Source organism: Carlito syrichta, unplaced genomic scaffold (assembly GCF_000164805.1).
Source record: "Carlito syrichta isolate Samal-C Ts95f unplaced genomic scaffold, Tarsius_syrichta-2.0.1 Scaffold303084, whole genome shotgun sequence".
Taxonomy (NCBI): domain Eukaryota; kingdom Metazoa; phylum Chordata; class Mammalia; order Primates; family Tarsiidae; genus Carlito; species Carlito syrichta.
In genome coordinates, this window is record NW_007247180.1 from 59,138 (window position 1) to 74,073 (window position 14,936).

Here is a 14,936-nt window from a genome sequence, read left to right on the forward strand (position 1 = left end):
CCAGGCATGCCTGTAATTCCGGCTACTCGGAAGGCTGAGGCGGAAGGATCGCCAGAGCCCAGCAGGTTGAGGCTGCGGTGGCCTGAAGCGGCCACTGCACTCCAGTATGGGTGACAGAGTGAGACTCTAACTCAAAAAAAAAAAATAAAAGTTTTTTACATCACTTGACTGTGCAAATGTAAAAAGTTATTTTAGAAAAAGTTACAAGTAAAGGATACCAGTAAGCTTATCGCCTATCTACTTGCTCATGAAAATCTTCCTCTCCTTATTGGGCATGGTGGTCCATGCCTGTAATCCCAGTGCTTTAGGAGGTGGTGGTGAGAGGACTTCCTGAACCCCCTGGGTTTGAGACCAGCCTGGGCATTATGGCAAGACTTCCTCTCTACAGTGAATCAGAAAATTGGCCAGGCATGGTGGCGGGTACCTGTGGTTCCAGCTACTTGAAGGGCTGAGGCGGAAGGATTGCCTGAACCTAGCAGGTTGAGGCTGTGGTGGCCATGAGCATGCTACTGCACTCCAGTCTGGACAACAGAGTGAGATACAGACTCAGAATTAAAAATAAATAAGAAGTCGGGCTCAGTGGCTCAGCCTGTAATCCCACGCCTTTGGGAGGCTGAGATGAGTGGATTGCCTGAGCCCGCGAGTTCGAGACCCGCCTAGGCAACTTGGCAAGACCTCATCTCTACAATAAATCAAAAATTAGCCAGGCATGGTAGCGTGTGCCTGTAGTTCCAGCTACTTGGAAGGCTGAGGCGGAAGGATCGCTGGAGCCCAGCAGGTCCAGGCTGCGGTGGCTGGGAGCGGCCACTGCACTCCAGTCTGGGCGACAGAGTGAGACTCCAAGTCTAAATAAATAAATAAATAAGAAATAAAAAATAAAATCTTCATCTGCCAAGGTCACTCTTTGATGAGCTTTCACATGGAACATGATTGTCTTCACCCTAGAAAAAGCTAAAGCAAAGGTGCTTGCTAAAAAGTTCACATCCTGGGTTTCACTGTAAGAGAATCTTAGAAATTATTGTTAGGGCAAGGTTTAGGAATTTCCATTTCAAATACTCCAGGATGTTGTTATGGAGATTTTCACAGAGTATACTTGAGAAATTTATATTTAGGGTTTATTAAGGCACCTACTTTGTGTTCTTTTTTTTTTCCTTTTCTTTGTGAGTCAGTCTCACTCTGTCGCCCACGCTGGAGTTCAGTGGCACATTCACAGTCACTGCAGATTTGACCTGCTGGACTCAGGCAATCCTTCTGCCTCAACCTTCCAAGTAGCTGGAACTACAGGCACATGCTACCAAGTCTGGCTAATTTTTTGATTTATTGTAGAGATGCGGTCTTGCCAAGTTACCCAGGCTAGTCTCCAACCTGCTTGCTCAGGCAATCCTCTCACCTCAGTTTCCCAAAGTTCTGGATTACAGGGTTGAGTCACCACGCCTGGCCTACTTTGTATTCTTATTAAGGTTGCAGTTACATAGATTAATGGTCTTTCAAACCTTTTAGTATAGTTAGTTATCTATTTAACATTGAGGAAACTTGGTGTAGTGTCTCATGCCTATAATCCCAGCACTTTGGGAGGCTGGGTCGAGAAGATTGCCTGAGTCCCAGGGTTTGAGACCAGCCTGGACATCATAGCGAGACCTCATCTGTATAATAAATTAAAAAAAAAAATTAGCTGGGTGTGTTGGTGTGCACCTGTAGTTCTGGGTACTCTGAAGGCTGAGGCAGAAGGTTCACCTGAGCCCAGCCCTGCAGGTCAGGGCTGTAGTGGCCCTGAGAGTGTGCCACTGCACTCCAGCCTGGGCCACAGAGTGACACTGACTCAAAAAAAAAAAAAAAAGGTCCATATATACTTATGAGTACTTGAAACAAATTCACTGTAGTTACAGATACTTTTACTGCTCCCACACTCTGATTTTATTTTACTTCATTTATTTTTTGAGATAGGCTCTCATTCTGTCACCCAAGCTGGAGGGCAGTGGTGCAATCCTGGCTCACTGCCTCCTGTCTTGACCTCCTGTGTTCAAGTGATCCTTCCGCATCAGTCTCAGGAATTACAGGCTGGTTTCAAACTCCTGGGCTCAAGTGATTTTTCTGCTTTGGCCTCCTGGAGTGCTGGGATTACTGTCATGAGCCACTGTGCCTGGCTTCTTTGATTTTATTTTAATCATAACATGATCTGTGAAATTGGTTTCGCAATGTTTCCATCCTCAGTTTGGTAACATTGCCCTAGGAATGTCGTCCATGTTAGGCTGATGGCATGTTTATTTAGATGGAGGATATGTGATGTCTTTTTTCTCTCTCCTCTTTTTTTTTTTTTTGAGTTGGAGTCTCACTCTGTCGCCCAGACTGGAGTGCAGTGGCTGCTCCCGGCCACCGCAGCCTTGACCTGCTGGGCTCCGGCGATCTTTCCGCCTCAGCCTTCCAAGTAGCGGGAACTACAGGCGTGCGCTACCACGCCCGGCTGATTTTTTGATTTATTGTAGAGATGAGGTCTTGCCAAGTTGCCCAGGTGGGTCTCGAACCCGAGGGCTCAGGCAATCCACTCACCTCAGCCTCCCAAAGGCGTAGGATTACAGGCTGAGCCACCAAGCCCAGCTCTTTTTTTTTTTTTTTGAGTCGGTGTCTCACTCTGTTACCCAGTCTGGAGTGCAGTGGCACACTTATGGCCACCACAACCTCCACCTGCTGTGCTCAGACGATCCTTCTGCCTCAGCCTTCCAAGTAGTTGGAGCCTGGAGCCACAGGCACGCACTAACATGCCAGGGTAATTTTTTGATTTATTGTAGAGATGAGGTTGCCAAGTTGCCCACGTTGGTCTCAAACCCTGGCTGAAGCAATCCTTTCCCTCAGCCTCCCAGAGTGCTGTGATTACAGGTATGAGCCACCCTGCCAGGCTTTTTTTTTTTTTTCCTGAGTCGGGGTCTCAACTGTCACTGAGGCTGTAGCATGATGAAGGATCATCACAGCCTCAACCTCCTAGCTCAAGGAATTCTCCTTCCTCAGCCTCCTGTGTAGCTGGAAATATAGGCATACGCCACCATGCCAAGCTAATTTTTTTTTTTAGTTGGAGTCTCACTCCTTTGCCCACACTGGAGTGCAGTGGCATGCTTCTGGTCACTGCAGCGTCGACCTGCTGGGCTCCGGCAATCCTTCCACCTCAGCCTTCAAAGTAGCTAGAACTACAGGCACTTACCACCATGCCTGGGTAATTTTTTGATTTATTGTAGAGGTGAGGTCTTGCCAAGTTGCCCAGGGTGGTCTCGAACCCATGGGCTTAGGCAGTCCTCTCACTGAAGATGTTTTATTATTATTTAGAAATCTTTTTCTGCCTTGCCAGTCATTCACCATCTACAGTTACCAGTTTGGTTTTCTTTTTTTCCCCTTTTTTCTTTTGGTTGCCTATAGTTTCTGTGCATCATTACCCAATTAGTTGTTTCCCTGTGCTATTAAAAATATTTAATGCTTGAGTATTTGTATGCTTATAAAGATAAGACAAAGAGAAAAACAATACACTTGAAATATTAGCATTCTTACTGGTTTCCATGAAGGTAAACACATCAAATTCTACAACTTATTATAAACAGCTGTAAAGTTGTTGGCTGATCATCCTCACTCACACTGAGTATAAATTAAAAATATGAGAAGGACCCCCCTAAACTCTAGTAAATTATTGGCTTGAAAATAAGATTAAAAATCTTTGTTGCTGGGCTCAATGGCTCAGCCTGTATTCCCGTGCCTTTGGGAGGCTGAGGTGAGTGGATTGCCTGAGCCCACAGGTTCGAGACCCGCCTAGGCAGGGAGACCTCATCTCTACAATAAATCAAAAAATCAGCGGGCGTGGTAGCACATGCCTATAATTCTGGCTATTTGGAAGGCTGAGGCGGAAGAATCGCCGGAGCCCAGCAGGTCGAGGCTGTGGTGGCTGGGAGCGGCCACTGCACTCCAGTCTGGGCGACAGAGTGAGACTCCAACTCAAAAAAAAAAAAAAAAATCTTTGTCAAGAAAAAGCTTACAAGAATACGGTTGCTCATTCTCACATGTGAAAACTGAAGTTTAGAGGATACAAACAGTTGATGAAAGGTCGCTGTGAGGGTAGGTGTGGTGACTGAAGCCTGTGAAAAGACAGCTGTGAAACTTCAAACATAAAGATAATGATGGTGAGCCAGTCTCAGTGGCTCAGCCTGTAATCTCGCGCCTTGGGAGGCTGAAGTGAGTGGATTGCCTGAGCCCGCAGGTTCGAGACCCGCCTGGGCAACTTGGTGAGACCTCATCTCTACAATAAATCAAAAAATTAGCCGGGCATGGTAGCGTGTGCCTGTAGTTCCAGCTACTTGGAAGGTGTGGTGGAAGGATCGCTGGACCCCAGGAGGTCGAGGTTGCGGTGGCCGGGAGCAGCCACTGCACTCCAGTCTGGGCGACAGAGTGAGACTCCAACTCAAACAAACAAACAAAAAGATAATGATGGTTTAGTTAGCTGTAATAAAAGGAAGGGAAATTATCTTTATTCCACTGTGAAACATGTGAAAGTGTAGTGGGGTAAAAAATGATTTCTTTGATTTGCAAAATTTTAACACAAATAGGGATCTCATCTCAGGTAAGTCATATTATTTTATGTAGTTTTACATTAAAAGAAAAATTACCTGTTTTCTGACATCTTAAAAAATATTGTATTCCAACATATGTATTGTATAGGAAAAAATTAAATTTGCAAAGTGCCTTGCAATTAAGTGGTCAGGAAGCACTTATTACCAGAAGCTAGATTAGAAAACAGCTTACTGTAAAGTCTGATATAATGAGGGGGGTAAGAGGATACCTTTCATTTTTGGACTACCCCAGACCCAAACTTGTCTTATCCTTAGTAAAAAATAAAAATAGCCGGGCTTGGTGGCTCAGCCTGTAATCCCGCGCCTTTGGGAGACTGAGGTGAGTGAATTGCCTGAGCCCGCGGATTCGAGACCCGCCTGGGTGGCGAGACCTCATCTCTACAATAAATCAAAAAATCAGCTGGGCATGGTAGCGCATGCCTGTAATTCCGGCTACTTGGAAGGCTGAGGCGGAAGGATCGCCGGAGCCCAGCAGGTCAAGGCTGCGGTGGCAGGGAGCGGCCACTGCACTCCAGTCTGGGCGACAGAGTGAGACTCCAACTAAAAAAAATAAATAAATAAAAAATAAATAAAAATTAAAAAACTACCCTTCTTTTTCTTTTTATGGTTCGTAAATATTTGCTCTTAAGTTATTGGTAGCCAAGCTAATAGTGACTTTGGCAAGGAAAGTATTTAGGTGTTAGAACCCGATATGAAGTTTTTCTTGACTTCTTTATTTCTTTATTTCTTTATTTGAGTTGGAGTCTCACTCTGTCACCCAGACTGGAGTGCAGAGGCCGCTCCTGGCCACCGCAGACTTGACCTGCTGGGTTCCGGCGATCCTTCCACCTCAGCCTTCCAAGTAGCTGGAACTACATGTGCGCGCTACCATGCCTGGCTAATTTTTGATTTATTGTAGAAATGAGGTCTCGCCAAGTTGCCCAGGCGGGTCTCGAACCTGCGGTCTCAGGCAGTCCACTCTGCTCAGCCTCCCAAAGTGCTGGGATTACAGGTTGAGCCACCGAGCCTGGCTCTTCATTTTTTTTGAGTTGCAGTATCACTGTTGCCCAGGCTGGAGTGCAGTGGCACGCTCATGGACACTGTAGCCTCATCCTGCTGGGCTCAGACAATCCTTCTGCCTCACCCTTCTGAGTAGCTGGGACTACAGGCACGCGCCACCATCCCTGGCTAAATTTTTGATTTATTTTAGAGATGAGATCTCACCAAGTTGCCCAGGCTGATCTCCAACCTAGGGGCTCAGGCAATTCTCTCACTTTGTCCTTACAAAGTGGTGGGATTATAGGTGTGAGTCACCACGCCCAGCCTTCTTGGCTTCTTTTAAATCCCTGCCCAAGTTTAGATTAGATGTTGTCTTCCATTGTTAGTACCTAATCTCAAGATTTCTTCACAGCAAAGGTATTTTGAACCTTTTTGGGAGCATAAGAATTTTTTAGAGAATTTGAGCACCAAAGACGTGTTCTTCTTCAGGAAAACAGACATATGAAAACATTTGCATCTATGTTTAGGGGTTTGACCTGACTGACTACCTGAAGCCAGTCCTTGGGTTCTGGGCACATTTGCCTTATAGGAGTGAAATTAGTGTATTATGTTAGATAAAATAGTACTTACAGTTAAAATGTTAACTTAGGCTGAAATTACCTAATAGTGTGATTTGACTTTACATTATGGAAACTGCAAATAGCAAGGTTAGTGTAGGAGTCAAGTTCTTGATATTCAGCCCAGGCACATTAAACCATAGTCACTTATAAGTTTCTGTGAGAAATAAGGTTTGAGAGGCAAAGGTGGGAGGATTGCTTAAGGCCAGGATGCCTGGACCAACCTAGGCAACATAGTTAGATTTACCCTGTCTCTACAAAATTTTCAATAAAAAAAATTAGCTGGGCACAGTGGTGTGTGCCTTTAGTCCCAGCTATTTGGGAGACTGGTTACACGGTCACTTGAGCCCAGGAGTTCACAGCTGCAGTGAGCTATGATGGTACCACTGTACTCTAGCCCTGGGTGACAGTGAGACTCTGTCTCAAAAAAAAAAAAAATGTAAGCTGGACCTGGTGGCTCAACCTGTAATCCCCAGCACTTTGGGAGACGGAGGCGAGAGGATTGCCTGAGCTCAGGGGTTCGAGACCAGCCTGGGCAACTTGGCGAGACCTCGTCTCTACAATAAATAAAAAATTAGCCGGGTGTGGTGGCACGTGCCTGTAGTTCCAGCTACTTGGAAGGCTGAGGCAGAAGGATTGCCTGAGCCCAGCAGGTCGAGGCTACAATGGCCATAAGGGAGCCATTGCACTCCAGCCTGGGCAACATAGTGAGACCTGGTCTGTACAAAAAGATAAATAAAAAAACTGGCAGTGGCATGAGCCTGTAGTCCCATCTACTTAGGAGGCTGAGATGTAAGGACTGCTTAAGCCCAGGAGGTGGAGGCTGCAGTCCACCATAATTGTGCCTTGCATTCCAGCCTGGGCAACAGAGTGAGACCTCAACTCAAACACACAGACAAAAAAGTGAAGTAGATCAGAGCAGGAAAAAAAATCATTATGTATCCCATAATATAGAGTGAAATATTTAGTGAAACTTTGGCTTAAGTTTGTATATTTACGTGTATATGTATAAATACATATATGCAGTATACATAAATGTTTCTTGGTTCCAATGTGAAGACATTTCTTTTTTCTTTTCCTTTTCTTTTCTTTTCTTTTTTTTTGAGTCAGAGGCTTAATCTGCTGCCCAGGCTGGATTGCAGTGGTATGCTCACAGCCACCTCAACCTCGACCTGCTAGGCTCAAGCGATCCTTCTACCTCAGCCTTCTAAGTAGCTTGAACTACAGGCGTGTGCCACCACACCCGGCTAATTTTTTGATTTATTGTAGAGATGAGGTCTGATGAAGTTCCCCATGCTGATTTCGAGCCCGTGGGCTTCCAAAGTACTGGGATTAGGCTTGGGCCATCGTGCCCAGCCCCAAGATATGTCTTAATGTGAGATATGATTTCAAAAATTTGAAAGCCACAGCTGTAGGCCTATTTGCTTTGGAGATAATTTGACTATCTTGGGTTCCTGACATTTTTATGTTTTTTGGGAGCCAGAAATTGAGGACTAGAGAGTTGGGATGCAAGAATAAAGGGGCAACTTTCCTTGAATCTTAGCAATTAAGCAGTAAAGTTAGATGGAGTTTTACTGATTCATTGCTTTTGAGTTAGTGGAAGCTGAATTTGCTCTGTGAAGTATTTGAAATTATTAAAATCAGAGGTACACACACACATATAGTTGCTTTACTGAAAACGTATATAGTTCATTGTAATACACATGATGTTTACTGTTAAGCTTTCTGAGAACATTTTTTCTGATTCAAGACTGGAATGATCCATTTTATGTCATGACTGCTATTCTGGCATTGTGTAGGGCAAATGTTTGTTTTTATTGAAAGATAGGACCCAAAGAAATGGAGGTCTTTGGAATTTTGGGGGGAGGAGGTGATGGGTAGATGTGTGTGAGAGTGTGTGTGTGTGTGTGTGTGTGTGTGTGTGTGTGTGTGTGTAAAACCACAAAACAGTTTTTAGAAAAGGTCATATAAGTAAGCGTAAGCGTTAGGTATTGTTTACATTTAAGAAATTATAGACATTAACTTAATGTCTTTTTTTCATTTCTTTCAAAGGTTTGGGCCCCATGGTATCCCTGTGACAGTATTTCCCAGAAGGGAATATAAAGATAAGCCAGAAGTCATGCAGCTCCAAAGTAATACATTCCAAGAAGGGATAGAAGTCAAGTGTGAAGTGAATGGTGCTGTTCCCGATGACACTTCTCCTGTCCCGCCTTCTGAGCTGAGCTTGGCTGAAAGCCTGTGGACTTCTAAACCACCACCTCTCTTCCATGAAGGAGCACCTTATCCCCCGCCTTTGTTTATCAGGGACACATATAACCAATCAATACCTCAGCCACCTCCTCGGAAAATTAAGCGACCCAAACGAAAAATGTACAGGGAAGAACCCACTTCAATAATGAATGCTATTAAACTGCGACCCAGGCAAGTCCTGTGTGACAAATGTAAAAACAGTGTTGTTGCTGAAAAAAAGGAAATTAGAAAAGGTAGTAGTACAAGTGACTCTTCTAAATATGAAGATAAAAAACGGAGAAATGAAAATGTAACTACTGTGAACAAAAAACTGAAAACTGACCATAAAGTGGATGGAAAAAACCAAAATGAAAGCCAGAAAAGAAATGCTGTAGTTAAGGTTTCCAACATTGCTCACAGCAGAGGCAGAGTAGTAAAGGTTTCTGCTCAGGCAAATACATCAAAAGCTCAGTTAAGTACAAAAAAAGTGCTCCAGAGTAAGAACATGGATCATGCAAAAGCTCGGGAAGTGTTAAAAATTGCCAAAGAAAAGGCACAAAGGAAGCAAAGTGAAACCTCTACTTCCAAAAATGCACATTCGAAAGTTCATTTCACTCGTCGATATCAGAATCCTAGCTCAGGTTCCCTTCCACCCCGGGTTCGTTTAAAACCACAGAGGTACAGGAATGAGGAAAACGATTCTTCTCTGAAGACAGGACTTGAGAAAATGCGGAGTGGCAAGATGGCACCCAAGCCCCAGTCTCGCTGCACCTCTACCCGCTCAGCAGGTGAGGCCCCTTCAGAAAATCAGGGTCCCTCAAAAGGCCCTGAAGAGGCCAGCAGTGAGGTTCAGGACACAAATGAAGGGCATGTGCCTGGTGAGCAGGATGAACCACAGACGTTGTGCAAAAAGGGCAGCAAAAGCAATATCTCTGTTTACATGACCCTAACTCAAAAGAAATCTGACTCTTCCAGTGCTTCAGTGTGTAGTATTGATAGCACAGATGATTTGAAGTCTTCCAACTCTGAGTGTAGCTCTTCTGAAAGTTTTGATTTTCCTCCAGGCAGTATGCATGCACCTTCCACCTCCACCACTTCCTCCTCTTCAAAGGAAGAGAAAAAACTCAGTAATTCCTTGAAAATGAAAGTCTTTTCCAAAAACGTCTCTAAATGTGTCACACCAGATGGCAGGACCATATGTGTAGGGGACATTGTTTGGGCCAAGATATATGGGTTCCCTTGGTGGCCAGCCCGTATTCTTACTATAACTGTGAGCCGGAAAGATAATGGCCTTTTAGTCCGACAGGAGGCCTGTATTTCGTGGTTTGGGTCTCCAACAACATCTTTCCTTGCTCTTTCGCAACTCTCCCCCTTTTTAGAAAACTTCCAGTCACGCTTTAATAAGAAGAGAAAGGGCCTGTATCGCAAGGCTATCACAGAGGCAGCGCAGGCTGCCAAGCAGCTGACCCCTGAAGTGCGGGCTCTGTTGACACAGTTTGAAACGTGAACATGGACAGTAAGGTAGGCAAGACCATGGGAAGTCACCACAGATTTTCTAGTCAGGAACAATTTTTACAAAATAGCTTGGCCAAATTGGAGGGAGAAGTTGCGCTCGGCTGACTTTTTAAAAATACTTACCTTAAAGCCATTTTTAGACTGAGAAGCTTAAAACTAAACATGCAATCAAATTTTGTCTTTAGAAAGTGAGATTTTAGCAGTATTTTTCAGATTTGAAGTCTAAAACCATCCCAAGGCATAGGAGCCATAGCCTCAACAGAAATTGAATTTTTATAGGGACTGTTAATTGCCATTTGTACCTAGTACTGTCTGTATGTGTGTGTGTAAACACACACACACACACACACACACACACACACACACGTGGAAATAGCCTGTCACTATGTGACATAGGGTGCATATTTGGGATTGCAGTAAGGGCTGGTGAGCTGGGGGATAGTATGGATATATAATGACTACTTTTTTTTAAATTAGGGAACACTTAACCTTTCAATGTGCATAATGATGTAAAAGTTTGATGCTTAGGTGTTTGACAAACAGATGCTTGCCATTCAGTTACAGACTGGGGAAACAACCTGGTATTGGGGATTAAAACTGTTAAGACAGGATAGGTTTGAATCATCATTTTCTTTTGTCCAGTGGGGATTTAATAAATACTTTCAAGCTTTTGGCTTGAGAGTTTAGATAGTTTGACTTTGGATATGTAAATAGTTGATTGCTAAATTTGGTCAGATTTCTCCTGACTGACTGTTCCTAAATTCTTAGGATACGTCCCAGTAAATTACACTTTGTGAATTAATTGTCATATGTGTAATGGTTGCGTTTGGATGTATCTAATTTGATAATTAAAAAAAATAATTTCCATTTAAGGTATCTGTTTGCAGGTCAGAAAATGAGAAAATGTAATTGTATAATGCTATGAAATGTAAAAAACAACAAAAAAGCTGTAAATAAAATCAACTAAATCCAAATTATTTGTGTGTGTTTCTCAAAAAGCTTTGAAAATTTCAAGATGGTAGAAAATTATTCTTTGTAATAGTGTTTAGAGGAGGTGAAAAGTCAAACTTTTATTTTGCTATTTGCCGTCAGAGACTATATTGCCTGAGACTAGGTAAACTTCATATAATAAGAGATGAACTAATATATTCTTAAAATTAAGTTTTGTAGTATAGAGGTCTGATATTCTTCCAGATTTTATACATCCTTCCTGCCAATTTCTCATAGATATGTGGGTTTTAGCTTTTTATTTCTAACCTTAATATTTCATCACATGCTTCATTTTTTGTTTTGTTTTTGTTTTTGAACATTGGGTAATTACAACTGGTCTCTGTTTAGTCTTCTGCCTCATGTCACTGCTTTTGGGGCTAGTAAGTGAGCTTACTATTTTTCTACATGGTCCATCTGTTCCTAAGATTTGATTTCTTATTTTCCATTTTTAGCCTTGTATTGTTAGTGAAAAATATATTAGATTGGTTGTGGAAGCAAGTTTATCACAAAATTTTTAGAATTGCTTTCATACTTTCTGTATCTAACTTAACTTTCAAATATGATTGATTTCAACTTGATAGCTTTAGAAATTTAAAACAGCAACTTTTGTGGATTTCTACAATAATCCAATTTGAAATGTCTTAGTTACTATGGAATTAATGAAAAGACTAATGGAAATTGCAAATCAGTAGTAGTGTCAGTTTTCTTAAAGTTATGGACTTTGACTAATTACCAGTTTCCAGAAAAGCAAGTAAAATTTCTTCTGGGGAACTCAATGCTTTTTGATTATAATAAACACACAATCTTTAAAATATGTTTCACTTGAACAGAACATATTCTTTCCTGCAAACAGAAACAGATATACTGTTTAAAGACATTATTTCATTCTAACAGGTTGAAATAAGTTCACAGTGTGATTGAGAGGTTATAAGGAAGTATCCTAAAAGATTTTACAAGTATTTGTTTCAGATTAATAAGCTTGTTTATTCAGGTAATTTTGAAAGTTTGAAACCTCAATTTAAAGAGATCTGAATAAAAGTCACCTAAAATATGTAATTCCAAGCCATTGTATAATGATCTGGGTGAGTTTTATCTTAACATAGTGGTTTTGGAAGTGGGTATTGCTTATACGTATAGTCAGGTGCTTTGGTAAATGCTTTGTGGCATAAACCAAATTTGGTTTGTTTTAGAAGCCAAAAGGAAAAAAGAAGGAAAATCATGATTGTTGAATGTACAAATAACATTCAGTTTTGTAGAACACACCTTTAAGGAGAAGGTTGAAGTGTAACATGATCTAATTATCATACCAAATGATCACTCCATTTTAAACTGACAGTCCAGCATATTTCATCTGAAATTTCAGTAGAGAAACAAGTGTTAAAGAATTTCTAATCTGCACTTTGGGGGACGGAGGTAAGAGGATTGCCTGAGCTCAAGGGTTCGAGATCAGCCTGGGAAACTTGGCGAGACCTCATGTCTACAATACATCAGAAAATTAGTCGGGTGTGGTAGCGCCCACCTGTAGTTCCAGCTACTTGGAAGGCTGAGGTGGAAGGATTGCCTGAGCCCAGCAGGTTGAGGCTGTGGTGGCTGTGAGCCTGCCACTGCACTCCAGCCTGGGTGACAGAGTGAGACTCCAACTAAAAAAAAAAAAAAAAAGAATTTCTAATCTTAAATACATATTCTGAATATGAATCTAATAGCTGCATATTAAACAATGTTTTATTCAAATGGGGATTTCTTAGATGAATTTGTCCAGAATTTACTGCAGATGGAGGTAGATTATAATTGGGTAGTTGTAGCCTCTTTTACATTTCACTTCGAAATGACAGAGGTGCTTATTCTTGGTTATGGAGGTAACCCAAGTGGGTATTTTTCCCCTTGCAGAGGGTGAAAACTGGTTTAGACCACATCTCCAGTGGTATGAGAGTTGTGGCTAAAACAAAGAATTAGCAAGGAGAGAAATTAAGAACTTTGAAAGCTTAAGAATGTATTTTTAGAGATTCTCAAATATAAAACCTCAAGGTATTTTTCCCTTTTTATTTTTTAGAACTTATAGACCAGGAAACACTAATCATTTGGAAGGGGCATCTATTCAACTCTTAATTTACAGATGTGGAACCAAAGACCTAAAAACATATCAGTTTGTTTGCATGATTTGATGGTGTGTCCCTAAGTGATTCTGATGGGAACATCTGTAAATTGCAATTGTAGATGAGTACTAAGTAGAATAGGCAGGAATTTAGATGTGAGGGTAGACTGGGCAAAGATCGTGGAGCTGATACCAAAATCCGCTAAATATATCTTCTTTAGTGAGTCTTTGATTATCTAAGTTTCAAATGAAGAATTGAGTTATACCCGTTTAAGTAGTTTTTTTCTTTCTAAAAATTAGTTCTATTGAAAGAAAGATACATTTAAAGGTTCTGAGAATATAAAATAACTGAATTGGGAATTGGAAATACCTTAAGAAATCTGTCTAAAATTGGGCTTTTTAAGTTGCGAATTTTCTGTTTTGTGCTGCATGGGTTCTCTTTTGGTACCTATGACAGAGAAGAGATGAGCAAGCCTTCTAAACAAGTTGATAATATCTTGATTCAAGGATTTGTGTCTAGTGATGGCCTCCAGTAGGGAGTTTGCCAGAGAGAATGAAGACTTTTTCTAAGTTAGGGCAAATTTATTTTTCACTCTGGGATTGTACTAATATTATAGCCATTGAAACAGTTTCTAATGGAAATGCCTGATACAGGCGAACACAGAAATAGAACGAGAAGCTGGTGCCATGCCAGTTTCTGGGAGAAAATAAAATAGCTAAGCTTCCTCAATTGCTTTTACATGGTTCTGACTTAGTTAATAGGCTCTTTATATTCTGTACTTATAGTTTGTATAGACTTAACTGTATTTCTTCACTCAACAACGTAAATAGAATCCAAAAATTAAAGCAATAGCAAGTAATATGCTTTGTTGTGCTGTTTTGAAAAAAGTAATAGTTTTAAAGTCTTGGTGATAATCTGTACGTGTTTAGTTTTAGTATCTTGGTGTTTTTAACATGGATAATTGATACTAAGATCAGAAGAAACAGCTCTTTGTTTAATCTTTACTCAAGTAAGAGACTTAAACATTTATAAACCCAAACAGGACTTTTTCCCCTTTACTTTTCTTGGCATTGGGTGGAAATAATTTTCTCCTTGTTATAGTAGTTGAGCACTGTGATTTTTTATTTTTGTGTGGTATCTTAAAAGTTGTGGTTAAATAGACAAAAATGTATCATCTTAACCATTTTTAATTATATGGTTCTGTGGCATTAAGTACATTCACATTGGTGTGCAGCCATTACTACCTTCCATTTGTAACTTGGTATTTGAAATTTCGGATAATAGGCTGGGCACGGTGACCCGTACAAGGGAATAGTGCCTGCAGTTCTTGTGGCGCCCCATCATTAAGAGCTGTCACTGGACTTGGCGTGGTGGCTCAAGCCTGTAATCTCAGCACTTTGGGAGACTGAGGTGAGAGGATTGCCTGAGCCCAAAGGTTCGAGGCCATCCCGGGCAACTTGGTGAGACCTTGTCTCTACAATATATCAAAAAATTAGCTGGGCATGGTAGTGCACGCCTGTAGTTCTGGCTACTTGAAAGACTGAGGTGGAAGGATCACCTGAGCCCAGCAGGTCGATGCTGGGTGGCGGTGAGTGTGCCACTGCACTCCAGCCTGGGCAACAGAGTGAGACTCTGACTCCAAAAAAAAAAAGCTGTCACTGCCTCGTGGTAAACATTTTACATGAATTAGTGTGATAGTACTCTAAATTTTTTTTTTAGGTTAGAAAATATAGTTTATTTAGAAAGTAAACTAGAGAGAGAGAGAGGGGAAATTCACCTCCCCAAGGTAAGAGGGACCCAAAGCCAAGAAACATGATGACAGCCATAGCTCAACGAGCACATGGCCACACCAGAGTCTAGTAAGGAAATGGCCTAAACTGTTTTATTTTTAAATTTTTTGCAGTAACTGT

The 14,936-nt window shown here is 41.6% G+C and overlaps 1 protein-coding gene across 5 annotated transcripts in view; it reads left to right on the plus strand.

Annotated features, from left to right (window-relative positions):
• Positions 1–14,936, plus strand: part of PWWP2A (PWWP domain containing 2A) — a 45,824-nt gene that overhangs the window by 16,094 nt on the left and 14,794 nt on the right. For 2 of the 5 annotated variants that reach the window (XM_021712111.1, XM_021712112.1), the window contains exon 2: positions 8,252–9,216. In XM_021712111.1, the coding sequence (XP_021567786.1) occupies positions 8,319–9,216 (898 nt within the window). In that variant the 5' untranslated portion in view covers positions 8,252–8,318. Of the gene's footprint in view, positions 1–7,919; positions 10,880–14,936 lie in introns of those variants that run through there. The other 3 variants (XM_008057633.1, XM_008057634.1, XM_021712110.1) reach the window with 2 other exon arrangements.